Genomic DNA, 23,634 nt, shown 5'->3' on the forward strand with positions numbered 1-23,634 from the left:
GTAATGCATAATGTTAACAATAGGAAGAGAGAGAGAGAGAGGGGGAGAGAGGCAAAAGTACTGCGAATGGACTAATCAGTATGCTACTGTTCACCTCCCTTCAGTGGAATCACTTTCACCTCTAGTGACAGTAGACCATGGCCTCTGCACATCAAACTAATACAATATGTCTGTAATGAAGTCGTAACACCACCATGTTGCAGTACTTTGGCTTCAGGTATACACAGCTTGTGGCTAATGAGTGAATAGTGGGCAATCCAAACAACATGAAATACTGTGAAGCATGATACATGCTTGATTTCGCAACTCCATTTGTTTCAAGCAAATGGTCCTGGTTATGTATACTGTACAGTATGTTTGATGGTCAACAAGAATTCATAGTACCTGCCATGTTCAGATTATTCAAACCTGCATGTTGACTTGAATTCATCCTCCCTCAGAAAGTGCAGCTACATGTTACACTTCAAATCCTATGCAATTCTCTATAAAACAAAAATAAATCTTGTCTTTGATGGAAATTCCCATGATATTGTTTCACCATATTAGTTACTTAACGTATTGAAATGTACAATGTCGGGTAAAGTGCACCATTGGTCACACAATGAAATATGATCTATTTAATGGATATCAAAACAAAAATGCATTAGATGGCACTATTTTCAAGGCGCAAATAGCAAAATTCAACAGAAGCATAGTCAGAATTGTTTTGAACAACATTGGTAAGCCTTCCACCAACCTTACTTTGTTCATGGATACGTAAGGTTTTACATCCAAGTGGTCAAACAAAGCTCAAGACAGATTTCAGATGGCACATTCAGTGTCCCAGACTACGTTTGAATGAGATTAACCTGGTAAAAAGTTTCCCCTCTAAAAGCTCTGAACTCTGAGCCCACTGTATTTCACAAAGTGTCAAATCAGGAAAGGCACCCTTGTATTCCTGTCTTACACTGGGTCTATCTGAAAACACAGAAACGTGTGGTGAACCTAAATGCATAGACATGTCCTCATAGCATCATGGAATAATGTTGAATGAACAAATAATGACAACAGTAAACAAGCAAAACAACAACAACAACAACAAAAATTAGACAACTATGTCATCCCTGCCATATACTATGTATCTCCTTCTCAAATGTGAGCACAACAGAGCTGATAAAATGAAGATAATCACTTATGCAGATTTATTTTAAAAACACATTGCAAAATGGATTGCTTCATTCTGTTGACCTCATTCATTCTCAATTAAATCTTTTGCATTAATAGACTTAAACAGACCTAAACAGACTCTATGCAAGAAATAGCCCAATACTACAGTACTTTCTACTGCAGGTTATAGCACACTTATTAGCAAGATACAATATTGGGCATGATTTATGCAGAGCGGTGGGGAGATAAGTAAAGCATGCATAATGCTCTATAAACTAAACAAAGCTTTATTTCCAGCATCGTCTCCACCTAGCCTTTACTTCAGTGTCAGCACCCTAAGAATCTGTTTCTAAAAGTATCTTAACGAAACAAAGACTCAAAGTTTATCATATCATTCATGAACCAATCACCCAATTAATTCGTCCCACTCTTCTCAGCGTACACTAATGTGTGAAATGTGGTGGTGAAGTGTTATTTATGTTTTTTGACTTAACCATGAATAAGCTGATATTCTAAGATGTCTCTTTTTTGCTGATCAAGTTTGAAGTAGTCACGACCATGTGTAAGTCGTGTGTTTCATGCAGTGTGGGGGTGGGGATTGGATTTCTGAGTTAGTACATTAGTTGGTCGGTGAAGTAAGTTACTTCTTTGCGGCCAGGGACGCCAGCTGACCGTCAATATCCTCCTCCTGCTGCAGTGCGTGCCACTGGGCGATGGGGCGGCGTGGGTTGGCCAGCATGTCAGACCAGTGCTTCAGACCTAAGCCAGTCGCCTTGCTGCCCACAAAGATCTTTCCGATGGCGTCGTTCTTACCAATCTTGTCATAATCAAAAACTGTGACCGCCACCAAGATTTTCTGAGTGGAGCACAAGAGAGAATTTGTAATGTGAATGGGCAGAAAGGACGTTTTGTCAAGGAGAAAATACAGCAGCTCAGAAACAATGCACTTCACATCACTCACAGGTATGCATCCAATATTTGTAAGCAGAGGTGGAAAGTAGCAAAGTACATTTACTCAAGTATTGTGCGTAAGTACAGTTGTGAGGTACTGGCACTTTACTTGAGTATTTCCATTTTGTGTGACTTTATACTTTTACTCCACTACATTTCAGGCAAATATTGTACTTTTTACTCCACTACATTTACCTGACGGCTGTAGTTACAGTTACTTTGCAGAATAAGGTTTTACATGCAAAACATACAATAAGCTCATAAAATATGATGCATTGTTTAAACTACCCAACAGTATATGGAGCAGTTAGACCTACAACATTAAAATACTTCTTACAGGTTCTTCAGAATGAGTACTTTTACTTTTGATGCTTAAGTACATTTTAGTGCTAATACTCTATACTTTTACTTAAGTAAACTTTTGAATGCAGAACTTTTACTTTTAATTAAGTATTTTTCAATTATGGTATTGCTACTTTTACTGAAGTAAAGGATCTGTGTACTTTTTCCACCACTGTTTGTAAATAATCAACACGCATGTTGCATGTTACAACACAGTCCTAAGGACCAAGTGTGTGTTGTGCTGTACCTGCATCTGTTCCAGGGGGATTTCAAAGCTGAAGGACTCATTGTAGTATGGGTTCAGGGTGTTCTTCTTCACTGTGGTCTTCTTCTTCTTCAGACGCTTACCTCCCTGCAGCAGCTGGATCTTTACATAGGGATCTGCAGAGGACACCAACAGGATCATCAATAGAAACCATCAAAAATGAAAAGACATCATGTGTTTTGATGGGTAATTCTAATTTATTGTCACAGACAAACACAAATTGAAACCCATATTGTTCAGGAAGGGCCACCAATCCAAATAAAAGTATAATAATGTGCCTTGAGATTCCAACTTGGCCACAAAATTGTGACTTTGAATTGATTAGGACATTTCTCTACCGGACAGCCCGCAGGCGTCCATCTTCTTCAGGTTCTTGGCCTCCAGGATGCAGACAGTGAGTTTCCCGGCAGTGGGGACGTAACGGAGGGAGATGCAGATGTCTCCGAGCTTCTCAGGCTGAGTGGCGAACAGAGAGAGAGGAGAGACAGAAATGGACAAACAAGAACAAATGCTTATCAGAGAACAGCAATACGGCCAATTCAACAAAACTCAATTCAATTATTTCACTTGGTTTTGCACTATATAAAATACTTTTGGCACACATTTCCATTGTCAGTAAGATCTATATTGATGGCACTTTATTGCCAAATTATCTTGTCCATTTTGAAAAAGCATGACTGGATGAGTTTGTTTCTTTTCGAAACGTTAACAGCACCTCCTCTTTCTCTGCACTCTCCAGATCCTTCCATTCCTCGATGGGCTGTCCCAGGTCGATGGTGTTCATGGGTATCTTCACCTCTCCAATGATGTCATGTTTGGAGAATCGGTCGTAGTCATAAACAGACATCACCAGTGTCTTCCCACCCAGTTCCTCGTAAGGGACCTGAATGACAGACACAACGTTATGTTCTTTTTCTTTTACTTATTATCTTTTATTTATTATTTTGTGGTGAATTTTATTTATCCAAGCCTGGGGTTTCTTGTTCATTAGCGATGATCGGAGTATCAAACAGAATTTCACAGCATGAAATTAAACTCAACAAACGGTGAGTCATAATGCTAGATACATAATTACAAAAGTGGATTCAATTTACAGCTGAAGGATCTCTTTCCTTATAGAATGGTAATTGGAAATAATATATTTAATCCATTCACAAGCTGCCAAGAATAAGATAAAAAATATTTGCTTCGTTGAGAATTAATACACGTTATCTGAGACAACGAGAAAAAAATATGCATTTAAATAACACCAATTTACTTATAAGAATGCCATCCATATTTGTACCATATACAAAGTGTTTAAAATGTAGCTTTGTTGGAAACATGCAAGAAGAGATAATGCATTATGCTCTGGGGGAACTGAAACATTGCTAATTAAAAGATCAGACACAAGGCCTTGTTTATACTCTACCATCCCCTGCAGACTCCCTGTCTAGACATGTGGCATTGAAGGCAAGTAAGTAACTGAGGAGTAATTCAAATAAACCTGGACACTCAACTACTCAATGTGGCAATGAACATCTCTTTGGGACTGTTTGGGAGAGAACAGGCAGAGGCGTTCTTTAAGATAGGGTTTATTTTCCTGGTGCAAATTCGCAGACAGGCAGAGCTTCCAGTCTGAGCTTCCAGTCTGACCCAGAGCCACTTGTGAAGTCTCCACGGGCCTTATTAGCTGGGACAGGAGAGACTAGTTTTTAGGCTACACAGGCCAGTGAGTATACAGCATCCAGAGAAACCTGACAAGCCATAGTCCCATTATGTTTATACACTAAAAGGAACATGCAGGGAGTGAGCTGTGATAATTATTAGTGCAAATAATTGGAGATGCTAAATAATTTTAAACACAAACTTTGAGAAGCTTGAGCCTCCATCTGTCTTTCATATATATATATATATGCACAGTAGATTGGGAGGCAAGCTGCAGGCATATTCTGCTTCTTTTTTTTCTTTTTTTTTCCTCTGGTACAATGCAATGAATCCTATAACTGTAGACATATTGTACCACTGTACAAACATACAAGGCTAACAGACTTACCTTGAATACAAATGACTCGTTGAAGACAGGGTTCAGTGTTTTCTTGTGGACTTTGGTGTCATATTTCTTCTTCTTGTCAGGTAGGAGAAGGACCTTGACGTAAGGGTCAGAGGTTCCACCTGAATCCATGGAGATAAGGTCTGCAGCTTGAAGGATGCCGACGGTGAGCTATGGGGGGGGGGGGGGGGGGGGGGGCAGGGCATATGGGGTCAGAAAGAGAGCATTTCATCATGTGAAAATCCAAAGTTTATACGTTTTATTCGTCTGTGTCAGTATCTCTACTGCAGACGAACAGCCACAGACCGGTCACATAACGTCGTCTGACAACTTAAGCTGCTCGATCAATCACCGCAAACCTTTTTTACGTGACGAATTTGTACCTGCACACATTTTCGCTGGTGAGATATCAAATTCCAGTGGCTTTTCTTCAATGTCACACAATTGTCACAGAGTGCTAACTTCCTAACACTGTTATTTGCTGTACTACACAGTATTATGCTTGAGTTGATGCTAAATTCATGACAAATAGAATGGACTAACTTGAAGTGAAACTTTTATTCCAGCCTCGGCTCTTATGTGGATTTAGTATAGAGGACTTCCTGTTGAATGATTCAGCACTCCCTAACATCATTAATCTACTGCATGTCATATACTACCACTGCCTCCATATGCTGCAGACAGCATTGCGGTAATGATGATAAAGTTACTCAATATTCGAGAGATACATTTTCTTTCCCGAAATCCAGAATGATTGCAAAATCCTTTATTTAAACGATTAAGCCCATCCAGTCTCTTCAGCTTTACTGCAATAAATTGAGAGGTCACTGCTGAAATTTTACAAAGCAGCTGTCTTTGTAAGGATCAGGGCTAAAGTATTGGAAAATTCCAGGTAGGTGGTATCAAAAATACCATATATCAAATTTTTCACCTCTGAAAGTGTTCAATAGGCCTCACAAAAATAATATTTAATTTCTGGAACGTTATTAAAGTCAAAACAGAAATCAAGGTAATGCATTTACAAGTGACAACCACAGACCTTTGTATTCTCAAAGTCATAATCTATAGAATACTGCAGCTTCCCCAGTTTCTCTTCTTCTTTCTCCTCTTCCTCTTTCTCCTCCTCCGTCAGCCCAGTCTCGCCCTCATCATCGTCGTCGTCCTGGTGTTTCTGCGGTGTCAAGGTAACACAACACACACGGCATTAGAGGTCAGGGGTCAGGCATCAGAGCACAGGATGCCCCACAACAGCATGCCACAGACACCGGACCTCCAGGAGTTTACGTGGGAGCCACATGTTTTGGTTACTGCTTACCTGTACAGCACCTGATGGCATTATAGAAGTTTATAATTCAGTCAGGGGTTGACCAGTTATAAAGTGAAGAATCTCTATTGGTGACACATTAACATATATATACTGTATTTATATTATTTTTATTTTTCACACCTTTGTCTCTCTTCTCAGTCTTTTGGATCATTGGGCAATTCCTTTGACATGCTTGTGCAGTACAGTGCCAGAGTCAGCCAGAGTCAGTGGAGGCATTGCATGCTAGTTCCACCAAGAGGGGAAATAAATCAAAAATATTCCAATGAAATCAGATAATGGCATGGTTCTCTCATTTATCAAAGGGTTGATTTTCAAGGTCTTTGATTTCACCGAATGGACGGGGAGATAAATGTACCAATAACCCCTAAGGAACTAGCTCACAACAGCCAACGCCAGTGCATATAGAATGATGAAGGCAAATAAGATAATAATAATAAGACATAATATTCAGGGCAAGGAGATGGCTTTCAAATAATAATCCTCTACTTGTCTGACCGTGATTTTTAACTGCAATTTGTGTTTGCTATTAACCCTACAGACACAACTTTCACATTTCAAGATAATATCCAAAACTATTTATTTCAAAAGAGGCCCTGAGTGCCTTGGTTCACTTCTTAATGTATGTGCCACCAAAAAATGTCACTCTATTCAGCTCACCATTATTACAATAAATGATTCAGGATTAAAGGGCACAGCCAGCTATTTGAATAATGTAGAGTCTTATTACTGGTCTTACTATTGTATACAATGAAAGCCTTAATGCCAAGGTAACCTTGACTTTGTAATGTTTGCGCAAGCCTATGTTATTGCTTTTCAGGCCATCCAGGTCTCCTCGGTCTTACTCCTCCTTGAGTATTACAGGTACTTTGGTGCAATCAAAAGAACAGATTTGCGAGTATTTTGTTGTTCATGCAGTTTTACCATCACCGTTTCCATGTCTCCCAAACAACCAACCATGCCCTTTATCACATGCATAGATTAATAGTGTTAAAGGTCTTGCATATAATTTCTAAATCCAATACTTTCCATATTGGTGTGAGTTATAGTTACATTGTCCCAGGAACAATGCGTTAGATGGTTAGACTCTCCTCTCTGGGGTTTATGGAGCACATCATAGCTTTCCATTGTTACATTCTCAAGCTGTCATAACAAAAAAAAAAGTTGGGAAAAAAAGCCAAGGAAGCTACGACTTTCATTCCATGAAACCCCCCTCCGCCCAGGGGCCAGAGAGCGTCAGTGTGAGCTATCCACCTACCGTAGAGCAGGGTCCACCACAGTCAAGAAACACGAGGCACACACAAGACAGACACAAAGCGAAAAAGGAGGAGAGCAGAGAGAGGAAGAGGTTCAACTCACAAGACACCAGGACCAAACACGCTACAAAAGAGAGGCAGTCAACAACACCATCACCACCACCACAATTATGATGAGAAATGACACGCTCGCTTACTGTTTTACAGAATTACCCTGTCTCACTTCCAGCCAGCGACAATAACTCACATTGTGGACACAAATAATTGATTAACTGTCACTGGTGCGCAGGGAAATCTATATGGTGATATGTCAGTTGATTAAGTTCCAAATTAATCGCTGGCTTTTCTAAAGTTGTATCCTCTATTCTCTCCCAAAATCTTTCAATAGGTCTGTGGGCCTTATGTCTGCATCTATTATCTTTAATCCTAAAATGCAGCTTTTCGTACTTGCGACATCGCAAAGGAAACTTTCCACTTCGCAATACTCAATTATTCCTAGCCATTACAGTGTGTGTCATTTTTCACCACTGACCACAATGGAATACGTCACACATTTTAAACGACCACAACAACAACATCAAATAAATGGAGGGGAAGGGAGCTCTCCTTGTGTCCTCCAAAGCCTGGCCTAAGAGCTGCTGGTAAAAGATCAAAGGTGGTTAGCTACAGACATTTTGAAATTAATAATAACTCAATAATAAATGGCATATTCAAGGAAATCATGACAGAAACTTGAACATATTGCTCAAATAAATGACGTCAATGCGTCCTGTTAGAAGGTAGCATAAAGGAAAAGAAGATCACTGTGTGACCCCAAAACATCTAGACTGTTACCCTGAGTCTCACTCTGTTGTGCCCTGGTGAGCATGTAGGAAGCACGAGGCGTCATACCTCGCCACCCTGCATGTTCTTCATGTTGAACCCGTCCTTGCCCTTCTTCCCTTTCTTGTTCTTCTTCTTCTTACAGCAGCATTTCTTGATTATGCAGAAGCAGCAGGTGAGGATGAGCAAGGCGGCCACGACAGCAATGGCAATCAGAGCCCATGGAGGCACTGTCATTTAAAAAAGAAAAAAACAGATGGAAAACTGAGGTCCAGCTGTAACTTTTGGTATTTCTCACAACAAAATAGTAGCATTTGTCAAATAAAGTACATGGTGAATCTTGGCAGGAATGTGTTCGCTGTGGAATGTACGAGAGAGGCGGGGATGAGGGATTTTTGTTGCAACTTACATGGAATTTTATCAATTTCATTCAAGAACTTGCTCTTGATTTCTTCAAACATGTCGTTCTTGTTGATCTCTGTGTTGTTGGAGCCGGAGATGTCTGCCACAGTGGAGACGATGGCCGGGGCGGGATCCATGGTCACGGTGGTGGCACCCGTGGGCTCTGCGGCCACCATGGCCTCCGGCTTCTTCTTGAACAAGTTAAACTTCATTGTCAAAGACTAGGCACAGGGTCCCTGAGACACACAGAGCGCAGACAGAGAGGGACAGCGGACATCAGAAGATAAGCAATGCGAAACAGCTGAAGTGTGTAGACAATGGTCATGAACTCAGCGATGAGATTTCTCTACGGGAGAAAAAATCCCACCAGAGAGTATCTGAATGACAAGAGTGTAGCATGTTTTATCATGATTTGTATAAAAAGAATATGGAAAATGCACATTTCAGAGTATATTTTGTTTTCCTCCTGTCACCTAAGGATTTGGGTTATTATGTATTACTGAAATTTAAAGACCATATAGTTTATGAGAGTATCAAAACTAGAATTTCATGCAAACCAATAGAGAATTTAATACCCGGTTAAAGGAGTGCTGAGTAAGAAAACGAAGGCCGTCCCTGATGACTAAGCATTAAGACCTAACTTTCAGCCTTTCCTCTGAATCAGTACAATAATACAGCGTCTTCTGGCCCAGTGGTCCAAAGGGAAAGGTAGAGAAACTGACATGCACAGATAATAGACCATGAGGATAAAAGATAGAGATTGTTTTTTAATGTTCATCTATAAAATACTGTAGCTTCTTCAGTGCTTAACTCAAGAATAAAGATAATCCCATTTGTTTGAGAAATGAGACACTGTGCTACAAGAATCCTTTAATGTCAATGAAGCCACTCAAGCCTGAGAAAGATAGAGAGATAGATACATGGATAGATAGATCGACAGAGAAAAATAGAGAGACATTATAACCAGCACAGTGCATTGTCAGTGAAGGATTAAACAAATCAACTATGGGGACGAGCACAAATTCTCAATGAGGATTGTCACAGGATATGAGCGCCCTCCATCAAAAGTCAGACCAAACACATCCATTATGCCGATGATGTGAGAATTTACAATCTCTGTGAGGAATGAGCAGAAACCAAGGTGATTATGCCTCCCTTCTGAAAGCAATGATCTGCCAGAATTGAATGAGATCCTCCTGAGTGAACCAGGTTTCTGTGGGCTGAATCCTAATAGGGCCATCGCATAATTTAAAATAATTCCCTCTGACACAGGTGATATGGGAAAGCAGATAATTCATATCCTAAGACTATCCTTCATGTCTCTGTCATGCCTATGTCTGAATTTATAACAATAAATAACATTCTCAATACTTTTTGAATTGATTTTTACCGGTAATTATGTTTATTTGGATTTGAGATTTCACAACTAAGTGATCATCAAATGCATTGAATTGAATTGAATTGAATTGAATTGAAATTTTTTATTGACAATATAAAAAATATATGACAAATATACATAAATAAAATATGCACAGCCTCAGGAGGCATCATATCTTTGTACAATATTTGTCAAAAGGATAAAACACAATAAAGCCCAAGAGCTTATTTCCAATGTGGTCCTTTATCAAATTAAAATAAATGAGTAAATAATAGCAAATAAAAATATTGAGGGTACCATACATTATGCTAACCACACCTTCATCCTTATTTTATTGCAATAAATAAACAAAATTAACCCTAATCCTAAGAAAATATGGTGGCTGCCAAACAAATCAGCCTGACCACAATCAGAGACTGATATAACAAGAAACTCTGCAGAATGGTCATGCTTCCCATTCTCTGGAAATTCAATACACCGCAAACAGCTGACAAAATCAATTTACCTCTCAGGCCCAAGTGAGCGTTATATTATTTATTCTCAGTCTGCTCTTTGCATCAGTGAGAGTGACACCAGCATGTTATTAGCATTTACAGCTGATGGTGGAGGTGTTGATGCTCTCGTCTAAATGAAGCCCACCGTGTGTGTATTCACAAAATAGAAAACTGTGTGCTACAGATAACTGGAGGCATCTGAGAACTGTAGCATTAATTCTCTTTGGATTAAATCACAACCCATGCGCCGCAATTTGGTGCAGAGAAAGAGAATTCATTCTCCTCGTGGTCATTTATCAGATTCTTTGGATTAGACAGCAATTACTCTAATAAGGATATTGGGAGCACTAAGCAACAGCCCGACGACTTAGATACTATCAGCAGGCATCTTTTTCATTGCAGTATGATACATTTACAGGATATAAAAATGACACTAGGCTGGTGTATTTCCACATCAGTCTGTCTTGTAGCCAGTGTCCAAGCCGCTATTTGAAAATGCAATCCGGTTGTTGCAGGGAAAATGAGTTAGGCAAACATTCCCAGTACTGAACAGCATTGTAATGGATACTGCCTTTGTGCTTTTAACCCACCCACTCAACATGATGCCACAAGAATAATTGGCAAATTGTTCCCCTATGACCATTGACTTGCTCTGTATCTCTATTGCCTCTATGGCTTATGGAGCAAGAAATTATAGGAAAATATCACAACAAAGTGCTCAAATTTGCAGATGTGGCAATAACCATTTATCCAAGATCCAATTTTTTTGCACAATAACAGAAGAAGCCATGAAATTAATAGATTTCCTAACAACCAAAGAGATGCATTACTTGATTCCCTCGGTGTCTTATTGCTTAATGAACTTACCCAATAAGAAATAAGGCTACCATTTATTCTTAATGCTGTAAAGGCTTAGAATGAAAATAAATAAATAACCAAAACGCCCATGTGCAGGAATAAAGACAAGACAAATTGTGTGTATGTGTCTGTTTGAGCCTGTGTTTCTGCATGTGTGTATGTGCGAGCGTGTGTACGCATGTGTGCGTGTCACTGTGGCTCCCAAATGTTGTAAGCTTTCTCGAGGATTTTCATCTCGCTCTAAAAGCGCTGAAAGAGAAACGATCTGTCTCAGTTTAAGAGACAGGCAATTTCTATCCACCATCTAAATGAGCAAGGGAGACAACTGAGAGCAGTGCAGGGTTTCACTGCTGCTAACACACACAGCTTAACCTGAATTACATGTGTCGAGCTAGAAAAACATACAGTGAACCTCTTACTGTGGGGCATTTTCAGAGCAGCATTGGCAAAGTATTGAGATTATGGTATTTCAGTCAATGAATGTAGAAAGACAATGACGTAGACTACAGTACATATGAAGAGTGTAGTCATTTCAACTGTGACAAAGTATCATTACATTAAAGTGAACATGGATCAGTAGAAATGGTATTTCATTAGCATAGTTCACTGTCAGTGTCTGGTAAACACAATCATGATGTAACCTCATCTTAATCGACTCACAGGCCGCAGATCAATAAGTATTGCATTCCCAACATGTGTATTTTAGAGTGGGCCTAAATCCTCTCAAATCCTCTCATCTGTTCTACCAACTCAACTCTCTCCATCGGTTGTATCGGTGTTTGAATGCATGTGATTCAAATACAGGCATGTGTGCTGTAGGCCAGCAGATCATTGTTGCTAAGCAATCCTGATAGTGTCTATCAGCTATCCAGTATCACCCACAACCTGCCTATAACCAGGATGACCAGCCAATCAAATAACCAATTGGCTCAAGGCCAGTCTCGCATCACTGACGGAGAGGTTGGCATGGACACGATATGAATACCTGTCTTGCTCCCCGTCCAGCTATGATGCATGATGATTACAATTAAAGTTTTAGCTGTAACATGGGTCCCTCCCAACAGGATAATTAATGACTTTATCACATTTTCTCTGCAGTTCATCTGCCCATAATAAATCGTCATACATTTGTACTCTCCTAGCTGATCACCACTGATGAAACATACCTGCAGTTCTAATAAATACAGATTTCTGGTGAAGAAAAGCTACAATACAATCTTGCTGTATTTCCCTCACATAGCTTCCTTGCTTCATCTCCCTCCCCTAATTCACTGATTCAGTTCAGGAATAACTTAACACACCAACTTCCAATAACTTAGCATATGCCATCTGTTCTCATTTAAATGAGTAGCGATGAGGTTGAATGGAGGTACAGCAATACACGTCCATGTGCCTCCTCTTTCTGTAGACCCGTGTTTACCCCCGCTCCATTAGCACTCAGCCCTTATCTGCCTTTAGATTTCTGCAGTTCAGCACTGGCCAGCACCAATCAGCCACAAATACATTAAGGCTCTGTAACATCCACACCATACTGATGCACAAGGATTTTCAAACACTCCCTGGATACAGAGAACACGATATAAGAATAATTCACTTGTTACTCAGGTTGAGAATAATCAGAATAGAGTATCTAAGTTCCTCTAAGATAGCCATCCTATAGTTCTTACATTCACATTACATCTACTGCTCTTAATCTTCACAGGAATCCCAATAGGGCAGTAGGTGAAAAAAAACTTACCAGTCAAATGTAGTATTCCCCCTTGCAGGGTGGCCCATCCAATATCAATGACTGTTTGGGCTATAGTTCTTCAGTGCTGTGGTAACATAGTCTGATCTCTCCCATAAGCAGAGACTGCAGTCTCCTCTCACTTCTCTCCACTGCAGCACTACACCCCCCCTCCTCCTCCTATGCACACCATCTCCCCCATTTTCCACCCTCCCGTCACACACCGCCCTCTCTCAAATCCCTACTCCCTCTCTGTCTCTCCCTCAATCTACTCATGCACACAGTCTCGCTTTACCTCTTTCTCTCAGTCTCTCTCTCCAGCCTCATTTGCGATGCTGCTCACACAGATGAATGCAGCATGCCACTCTTTGGTCTAGCGTCAGAGGGCAATTGTAAAAGATCAATATGCAAAAGCTTTGGGGGCTTTGTGCAGCACCGAGTAAAGCCACGAGCAGAGATGGAGAACCACAAGGTAGAGGTGGCTGAGGTAACGTGCAAGAGAGGAGGACGGCTTGCAAACTCTTAAGGGTGTGCTGACTTTACAAAGTCAACTCCGAACAGTACAAATGATCCCACCCATTCATTTCAGAGGGATGAGATGCAGCCAATTCCCGGTGCATTATTAGTATCAATACGATATAACCCTCTGGAGAGGTCCTCCCTTGTCACCTGTCAAACCCATTCAGAATGAGCAACACTGGAGCTCGGACTGATTAGGTGAACCTGTCTGCCTCCCACTCATCCCACAGGAGACTGGTCAATGATGATAAAATGTCAGCAGATAGGCTGGTTGCGGAGGATCGTATCCAGTTACAATATAAACAAATGCCGTCCGCAATGTCTGGCTAAAATCATTACATTATGACACAAATGATAGAATCATACCTAAATGTGTGACTGTGAGTTATATCTGTGCAAATGTAGAGATTAGAATATTAGACGGGAATTTGACTCATAAGCAATAAAAGTTGGGTAAACACTGTAATCCCTCACAGCTTGTCACATTCATACTGCAAACTGAATAGGTTTCAAATGCGTGAATCATCATTCTGTTTAACTTATGGCAAGTTGGCTCACTCCAAGTCAGATTTCATCAAAACATTCACAAAGAAATTGCCTCTGTTTAAAAGCCATATCGATAAAAGAGAAATCTGAGGACATACTATTTTAAAGTTTGAATGCATGAATGAACAAATAAGCCAAAAGGTGTCTCATGTAGTTACTACTGTACTGCCCTTCCAGCCCCATATTTAGGCATATTCAATTCCAGCATTCAATCTGCTTTCCCTGCACAAACCCTCTCTCCCTCCTCAGTCTCCTTGGGGAAATACCTCTGTGTGTTCATGTCGAGAGAGCAGCTGTCAGGAGCCAGAATGGGGTGGCTCCTTTCACTTAGTTTCACAGTGCAATTATCTCCTTCTGCCAGAGGGGGGCATGAAGCTCACTGAAAGTTGCTGCATCACATAGGCATCACAGGTTTTAATTGTACCACATGACTGCAAATTGAGCCCAGAGATAGTTGTGCTGTCCGATGCCTCTGGAGCCACATGCGTTCCCCTGCTCGTGTAGGATCAAATCACACCAGAACTTTCTCCTTCTCTTCCCACTCTGTCTCCATCTGCTTTCCAACTGTCTAAATGAAGAAAAAATGCTAAAAGAGAGTGGACTGCCCGCTCTCTTTTTAAATATAATAACATTTAACTACAACTTTCTCCAATGGTCCAATGGTCTCCATGTAAAAAAAAAATGTGAAAAACAAAAAAGACTTTTTTGAACGGGGTTGGATGTTGTAGTTTCTTGAGTTTAAAGTTAACTAGTTATCTATATCCTGGGTTTCTCAGCATCTATATCCTAGGACACAGTTAAGTGACCTTGCCACCAAATAGCAAGCTCAGTAACTCAAATGAGAGGTTATTAAGTTAGTGGGCTGGGTAGACTGAGGTGGGAATGAGAGGGCATTAAGTAGGCATGGGGGTGAAAAGGGCGTGGCCTGGGAGGACTGACGCAGCAGAGTGGAGGGGCTGAATAGATGAGTTTCCGAGCAACGTCACATAAGGTGTGCGTGTGCATCTCAGGGGCAGAAAGGCTACCAGTAGCCACTCAGTTCACCTTAGTTAGTTAGTAATCTGATTTCCCAGAAGCGATAGCATTTTAGTTTAGTAAGTGCATGGCAATATATTTTACATCATGCCTCGCAGTTGCACCATAGACTGGAAAGAATAAAAGCAACCCCCAAAATCAACAGTTACAATAGGGTCCAGCTGCAGCCCCGGACTGGCTACCGTTAACGTGTTTTCCCGAGTCTTCTTGGGAAAACACGGACGCAACAGCCTTTACCCATTAACGTTAACGGTAGCTATCTGACAGCTCTAGTAACATTAGCAGGCTATAGTTCATACTAGCAAAGACTTCCATAACCCCTATCCCTAACTTTGCCTAGCCTAGCCAGGAGCTTCTCCGGGTCTGCAGCTGGGTGCTATTGGAGTAGCAATCCAGCTAACTCAGTTCGCTAGCCCCTGGTTGACACTTGCCCAGCCATACATGTACAATTTGTTGTCAGAATGTGGCCTTTTTCAATATTCACACTTTGACGCTAGCTGGGCTCTTAACACACAAAACTCACCAGAGATGTAATGTCTAATTTGTTGCACATGCCTACATGTGTGAAATGTGAATTTACAGCATCGATAGATTTGTATGCTAGGAGACTGTCTTTTGTATATGCTAGGCTTTTCATATACATATTTGGCCATTGGATGGGTGGCCACTTGGCCATGTCTACAAGCAATTTATCAACTGGATTGAATAAGGGTCCGGCAGTCATTCACCAGTACTTAAAACAAGTTTTTCTAAATAATCTGCGCAATCGGAGTCTGACAAACTAGCCAAGTACGACATTGTTGTCCGTTTGTTTGCTGTTACCAGTGCGAAAATGACAGCCAAGTTGCCACAGCAGCTTTTCTGCCCCTGAGTTGCACGCGCATCCTCGACTGTTTGTAAACGGGAAACTCATCTATAAAATGAAATTCAGCTGGGTGATGTTGCTGGTTAGTGGTTGATTAAGATACTTTAAGGTAAATACTACTAAGAGATGGGGTTAGATGTGTCTGCACCAGATAATATAAGTAAACCAGTAAACCATAAACTAGTTCTGAATCCTTGGGTGTTCATTAAGATGTAAGCTGTACTGGGACAGAGCCTCGGTTCCCTTGATGCGTTTACCTTTTAACATGATATTCTTAGGACTCTTTTGTGATACTCTTTTGATCCCCAAAGGGAAAATCCCTTTGCACTTGCCCCACTCCACAGTGAGGTCAGAGGTCAGCAGTCAGCTACAATGCAGCATCTCTAGAGCTGGTAGAGATCGAGTGTATGTTTGCTGTCATGGGGGCTTGAACCTGACCTTCTAGTTGAAGGACAGTCTCCCAACTCACTACTCCATCCTGCTGCCTCAGTACTGGAAAGTTGCTACAGTCACTAATTACCTAGTGGTGACTCCCTCTGATACTGCAGATAAGCCAACGAAAACTATATGTTACCTCACACAAAAGCAGATTCAGATCATTCAAAAAGCAAATAATAACTTGGTTGTGAAGTACATTATAAATTGTAAAAAGAAGGTAGTTGAATGGCAAAAAGTTAATGGCAGGAAGCCAGAACAGAGCGGTGTAGCCTTGCTCCTGTTGTAGAATGTCAATTGATATCTGATATGATACTAATTGCCATATTATTCCAAGGAGAATTGGATTTCACTTCGCTGCTCATAACTCATAATTCCCTGAATTAGAAAGTAGTTTAACTTTAGACACACATATGATGTATTATGATTGATAATTTAAAAAGTTGAATATCCAATCACTAGATAGTTTTGTTCCATTATTGGAATTTGACTTTCCATTACGGGACTTGACATTCTGATAATGCTGTTGTACTAGACATCCAATCTCCAAAAAATATTTTTCTTTAAAAGGAGAGGGCAGTCCATTTAACTTAAGTATTTTTTAATATATTTATACAGATGGAAAGCAGAGAGGGAGACAGAGGTGAGACAGATATCAGTCTCATGGCTCTTAACCACTAACAATACAGTATATAACACTTGTATTATCTTACACAGCAAGTATCAACATTTAATCAATAGCTTTATTTTACCATCAGCTAATTTCAATATTCCTAAAAATCCTACCCCGCTGAGATGTATTTTGCATTTAAAATGTTTTAGTTTTAAAATTGCTCGTTGTATATCTTAAAAATTAATGTAACCCTCACTTGCTACATTGTTATTTACATTCTACTTTTCTTTGCTGTATCCAATTACTATTTTCCGCTGCAATAACCCAATTCCACATAGGGATCACTGAACTTTCATCCTATCTTATGAAATAAAAAGATGCAGAAGTTTTGCATTTGCTGTAGTATGAAGTATCTGAAAAAATAAAATTAAAAAAAGTCAGGTTACAAGATTGGTGGTGAAATACCAGAACAAATGTGAACAATACTTTCCAGTTAATATTTCTTTTCCATTTATTTCCACCTGGAAGAGGTCACCAGATTTAACCAGCAGCTACTTATCTGTACAAGCTTTGACAAGTCACTACTCTGCTGCTTGACTCAGCAGTTTTGGTGTCTGACAGACTTTAGTGCAAGGTCACAGTGCAGCTACAGACCATCAACCGAGACAGTAATGGTACAGTTCGAGCCTATGATTGCCTCACTTGGATTCCCAGTGCATTATGGGATACCTCTTCTCTCCCTGGCTCTCTCATTCTCTCCCTCTACCAGCCAGCCTCTCTGTTTCATCTCCACAAAGGATGAGTCAGGCCTGGGGACTGTATGCTGAGCTGGGACAGTGATAATAACAACACAACCGCTATCAAAGCCAGAGATAACGAAGGCGCGCAGATGGCAGCTGGCGCTAATGTGTGGTGCTGCTGAGTTGTGCCGGGACTTTTTGGTCAACGTGATTTCTCTCCTCTGAGGCAGCAAAGAGGATGTGGAAAAGACTGCACCCTCTCCGCTCCTGCAGGGAGTGCTGCAATGCAGGGGTTGAACAGAGAAATATGAGGCTGGAGAGCAGAAGGCAGCCTGTCCAACAATCAGCTGCTCACACTCTCCCTTCCTCGCCTCTTTTCTCCCTTCTCTCTTTCGTTCTTTCATTTTTCCTTCTTTCTATCCTTTTATTCCCCCCCCCCCCCCACCCTCTCTCTCTCTCTCTCACACACACACACATACACACACTCACACACACACACGCACACACACATTGGTAGCATTCTGGTCAGTCATCACTGCAGCGTGGACAACAGTAAACAAAAAGCACCATATGGTTGCATTTGGCTCTGTACACCAGTAGCGGTGTTTGACTGTCTTGCAAGCAGCAGTTGGCCAGCAAGGTGACAGAGTGTGTGTGTATATATGTGTGTGTGTGTGTGTGTGAGGGGGGGTTGTTCTGGGTGTGTATTTAGTGGATAGGTGGGTGTCCAAGAAGAACTCTAGTGCTTTGACAGCAGCTATTCATACTAATTGATTTACCGGCACGGTGACATTATGGCGCCGCTCTCCCTATAGTGAAGGACAGGAGAGCTGTGATAACTCAGCTGATGTCAACATGATTGCGCAAGAAAAGCCATAACCGCTTAAATCCAATGTCATACACAGCATTTGTCCCATAAATACTACATTAACAACACCAGACTGATGATTATCTAGGAGAATCTGAAGCAAATCAAGAGGGTCGCTGTGCCAAAATAAGCCAAAGCATCATGAAGTTGAATGGAAAGATGGTTGAGGTGTTGTATATACTTGTATCCAAAAGCTAAATACTTATTTATATTTAAAATATACCACTGCATTTTACATTTTTAAATTGTATTACGTTTTTGTCATTAAATGGCTTCTCTGAAATTTTAATTAAATCAATCTACCTTAAAACTGCTATTATAAGTAATTGAGAGATCAATTGTGATATAAGAGGGATTGATTTTCCATTACTCTTTCCCTAAAATCTACTTTTCAAATTGACTTTAGGGATGTGAACACAAATGTTAGCAACTAAAATGCAGCTCTTGTAGGTAGTACTTGAAAACTAGAAAATGCCCTCGACCAGTCAACTCATCTAAATGCCTGCCAGTAATGGACGTCCATCTGGCATTCGTAAACAATTCTGTGCTACAGTATATTACCATCTACTTAGCTTATATCATGAAATTCCGAGAGTGGAAAACAACCCCAATCTCCGGGGTAAAACTATAAATGTAATTAACTGTACAATGGCTCAAATTTCCCCTGTGATTTCATCCAAGTTAAACTTGCTATTGCGGCTATACCGCCCACAAATATTTCCCTTTGGTGATGGAAAGTTTCTGTAATAGGACATATGAGATACTGCCAATAAAATCTATTTTTGTGTTTGTCATGCTGTGAAGGAAATTGAAATAAAGGAATATAGAGATCAATTTTTTCCTTGTAGCTAATCCTAACCCCAACTGCACATTACTTCCTAATAGAAACAATAGTAATAATGTAAAATCTGGTTCCTGGAATGACTACTGTCCTTTTAAAAGAATAGTAAAGTATGAACTATTGGTTTTCTTCTCACTTTGCATGGACTACTATTGTCTGTAAGACTCACTCATTCTCTATCAATGAGATTCTGCCCTTGTGCAGTGTCTTTCCTCTGAAGGTTTCTCAAATTAGGCCAGTCAGACACTTTCTCGCTTCTCGGTCAAGGGAACTCTTTCTTACCTTCTGTCTTGCTCCCTTCCTCCCTCCCTCCCTCCCTTTCTTTTGCCCACCACAAACACACAAGCACACACACGTTAATAAATTGTACACATCACACTGCTTGTGAACACACACTCACACGCACACATACACATATATACATATCTACACACGCTATACACACTCATTATTTTTTCGTCCTGCTGATGCTGAAAATAGCTTGACCGACTAGAGCTGGATATTGGTGCAGATAGGGTGCGAGAGGGAGCGAGAGAGGGAGAAAAAGAGACATTTAGAGACAGAGAGGGAAGAAACACAGAGGGAGAGAATTCATCACCCCGCCAGAGAAACGGGTGTGTTGCCCCACTCCATAGATCTGGGGCAACATGACGGAGTAGTACTGTGTGAAAGAGAAGCCAATAGGGACATGAGTTCAGTAACAAATTATCGGATCCTTTTGCACCTCTTCCTACATTTCCTCTTCTTTTCCTTTGGCCTCATAACAATTTCAAATCAGATTTCTTTCCAGTCTTGATAAAGAAGCAGTATGCTGTCGTTTTCCCACTGCTATTCGTTCTTCATTATAAATGTACACCGGTGCGGTGGGTACATTTGTAAACAAGATCTTTGAGGATCGAATGCTAACATCTTTAGCCCAAAGGCAAAGGCCACCACTGTGCACAAGAACCAGATGTGTCAATCTCGGCGTCTTCCATTTTCTGCTCCAGCAAATTTCCAAATCTGTCAAGGATTTCTTGGTGGGACAGGAGAAGACAAATTGGTGTCATTAAGAAAGGCCTTTCTCAGCAAATCCTCACAATAGCTCTGGATACTGCATTCTTCCACAAATAGGCAAAAGGGTCTCCGGAATATTGTCACCATCTTTGTCCTGTTGTTATAAGTGATCAGTTGCTGCATTTGATCTGATTTACTGTATAGTCACTTTATAAATGGCATGGGGTATTATTGCTTTAGGGCTGTTGTTATTCCCAGTCAAGGCACTGCATGCAGATCTCAGAATGACTAGTACCGCTCCCTCACCAGTAGAGAGCACTAAAGACATACTATTATCTTTTATGTTACAGAGGTTAATCCCCATATCGGTTTCACTACTGTCAGTTGCCATTTGGTTTCTGCATGGCTTTCTCAGTTATTTAATAATGCCTCTACTGCATGCATCTTTCATCTGTGTGAGAGAAAACTGAGGGGGGAAACCTCATCTGCAATAGTGGCCACTGGTGAACAAACACCATTTGGTGGGAGTTTTTATCCAAAGCGCCATGAGTACATATGTTTTTATCCAACTTCTACCTCTAGCACTGTTAACGCCATGCGCCACTGTACCCACTGAGCTATACAGAAGCAGAGCCAACTCCTGTTAATTGTGTAAGTGCCAAACTTGAGAGGTGAAAATGCTCCTATCCTTCCTCCAACATCAGGTTTTGCTTTTAGCTTTACGTTAATACAGTGTGTAGAATGTCACTCTCTAACAAAGGTGGTCGACATGCGCGCACACACACACACACACACACACACACACACATACACACACACACACAAACACACACACACATACACACACACACAAACACCCACAGACACACAAATTAATTGGGGAACACTGGGATTGTTGCGGCTCAATATGACACTCATCAAATGCATTAATTTGCCCCTGAAGCACTCTAAATTGATCTTCTGAAAAGTATTGATCAGCCTTTGCATGAGACTGCAGAGGTTGGTCTAATAGTCACTAGAGCCATATGCACCATCCTCACTGAGCTAACCAGAAAGATCTTGAGTAAACAAAGCAATATGGCAAACCAGCATTGTTGACCCAAGGTAATATATTAAAGACCTAAATAAATTTGCTTGACATTCAGGGAGTGTATTTGATGATCACAATTTGTACATAGAGCATCCAGGAAATATATTCAATCCAATGTTCAGGAAGCCTGAGGAATTTTTCAGTTACTACAAGTATACTATTAAATTACCAGTTGGGGTAGGTATAGAAGCAGCTCAGTTTGTAGTGCCAAGTTAGGATTAAAGAATAAATTTGGGGATTTTGGACCTATATACTGTATAATTGTCTACTTGGACCCGCAGAGAATATTAACTCCTGGGTCAGCTGTCAGTTGAAACTGCGAGCTCCCGTTGCTAGGCCTCTTGCTGCAAACAGGGTTTATCAAAATATCTCCAAAAAAGCCAAGTGCAAAGTACATAAAATAAAATTAGCTCTGATTTTATGACACAATTCTGCCATTACACACACTTTCACTAATCAGGAAATCACAAAACACTTTTTCTCTGCCGCAGCAGAGACTGCTGTGGGGTGAAAGTGTGTTGCTGGTGGAGTGATCTACCAAAGGTCAGTTCAGATTGTAAACAGTAGAGTTTGTAGAAGATTATCCACTGAGTGGAAATGGTGCGGTGCTGTTGCTTTCTGGGCTGTGGATAAAAATACGTTGGTTGGTCACCATATTGTTCTCTGGCTTTTTTTGAGATATTTTGACATTTGATATTTTGGCCTAGCAACAGGAGCCCGCTGTTTCAAACGACAGCTGACTCAGGAGCCAAAATTGTACAGGTATGTAAGAGACAAATTTTATTTTATATATTTTACAAATTATATATTACAAATTATATATTTTGGACCTATATATAGGTCCAAAATATAAAAAATCAAAAATCCAATATTATTAAAATATCTAAAGTAATGGCAATTAGCTAAAATATCACGATTGATTGTGTTACCTTGCAGAAAAGCATCTCCATTTCCTTTTCAGGTTCACTGCTTTTGTTTCCATTTCCATGCTAACATCTCACAGTCAAATCTTTCTAAAAATTAATTGTTTCGAGGCTCGGCTTTCTGAGATTGTTAGGGGACATCTGCATCCTTATGACCACTCAAATGGTTTCTAAATCCTCATGCACTCCTACTGGCATGGAGTGTAACAAACAATACATAGGTGCAGTGAGTATACAAAAATTTGTATATTGTAAATTTTTATTTGTATGTCTAATTAGAACTATTGTTCATGAAGCAAAATCACATCGCTAGGGAAACAAGGAAGCATGGCAACCGCTAACGGCTGCTGATGGCCGATGACTGCAGAAAGTTCAGCAGAACAACTTTTCTCAGCCGACAAGCTTGTTGAGCGTCCACACATGGACTGTCACACATGGACTGAGCTTCCTGGGTTGCTCAGCTGTATGGGAAATGAATGAACTTGTGGCGACTTGTTGATTTTGTTGCTAGCAGTCTGAATGTATAGTTAGAAGCAAAGAAAAAAAAGAAGCAGAGGTTCCAGACGATACCTATAGCTATCTAGGCCTATTGGCACTCTTCTCCTGCCCCAGCTGTTACACAAACACAGTCTGTCTTCAGCCAGAGTGGAGTTGTGCTGATGACAGTCAACTGACAGAGGATGCACTGCAGTACCAGAAAAGGCAGCAATTCAGCAACTTTTACAGGCAAGTCCAAGCTTTCAAAGTGTACAAAATAACTCCAGTGACATCATTGTCCTTGATAGCTGTCAAAATGTCCCTCAACATGAAAGCTGTCCGAAAACCTCATAAAAAGGCATTTTGTGAGATGGCATTACTGTCCGTAGCACCACATGATCCAGGCACACATCAGCTCATTTCACAATGTTTCCTGTGTAGGTTTTAGTTTACTTTTTCTCTACTGCATCGCTGTACCCAGGTGAAACGTCTATATACAGAGTAACAGTAATATCCTAAAAACATGAACAAATCCCCCATTGTAATGGTTTCTACAACTGTGTTGTGCGCTTCATGTACTTGGATGCAGCTGACAAACAGTGTGAGAGGATCTCAATTTAGTGAAGATGGGTTTATCGGGCATAGTACACAATCCCATTTCATGAACCATCAAGCAGCAGATGTGCTTCA

The 23,634-nt window shown here is 40.6% G+C and overlaps 1 protein-coding gene across 1 annotated transcript; it reads right to left on the reverse strand.

The window, feature by feature from the left end:
- Positions 1-1,786: 1,786 nt before the first annotated feature.
- Positions 1,787-8,752, reverse strand: LOC139663582 (synaptotagmin-2). The gene is made up of 8 exons (XM_071542301.1): positions 8,548-8,752; positions 8,208-8,368; positions 5,776-5,907; positions 4,740-4,907; positions 3,420-3,587; positions 3,043-3,160; positions 2,687-2,820; positions 1,787-2,002 (listed from the first exon to the last, which is right to left on the reverse strand). The coding sequence occupies exons 1-8, from the start codon at positions 8,750-8,752 to the stop codon at positions 1,787-1,789; spliced, it is 1,302 nt and encodes a 433-aa protein (XP_071398402.1).
- Between the last annotated feature and the right edge of the window lie 14,882 nt (positions 8,753-23,634).

Source organism: Centroberyx affinis, unplaced genomic scaffold (genome assembly GCF_046629955.1).
Source record: "Centroberyx affinis isolate AG114_WGS23_722 - 3 ecotype Tasmania unplaced genomic scaffold, CSIRO-AGI_Caff_v1 ptg004049l_1, whole genome shotgun sequence".
In the NCBI taxonomy this organism is placed as follows: domain Eukaryota; kingdom Metazoa; phylum Chordata; class Actinopteri; order Beryciformes; family Berycidae; genus Centroberyx; species Centroberyx affinis.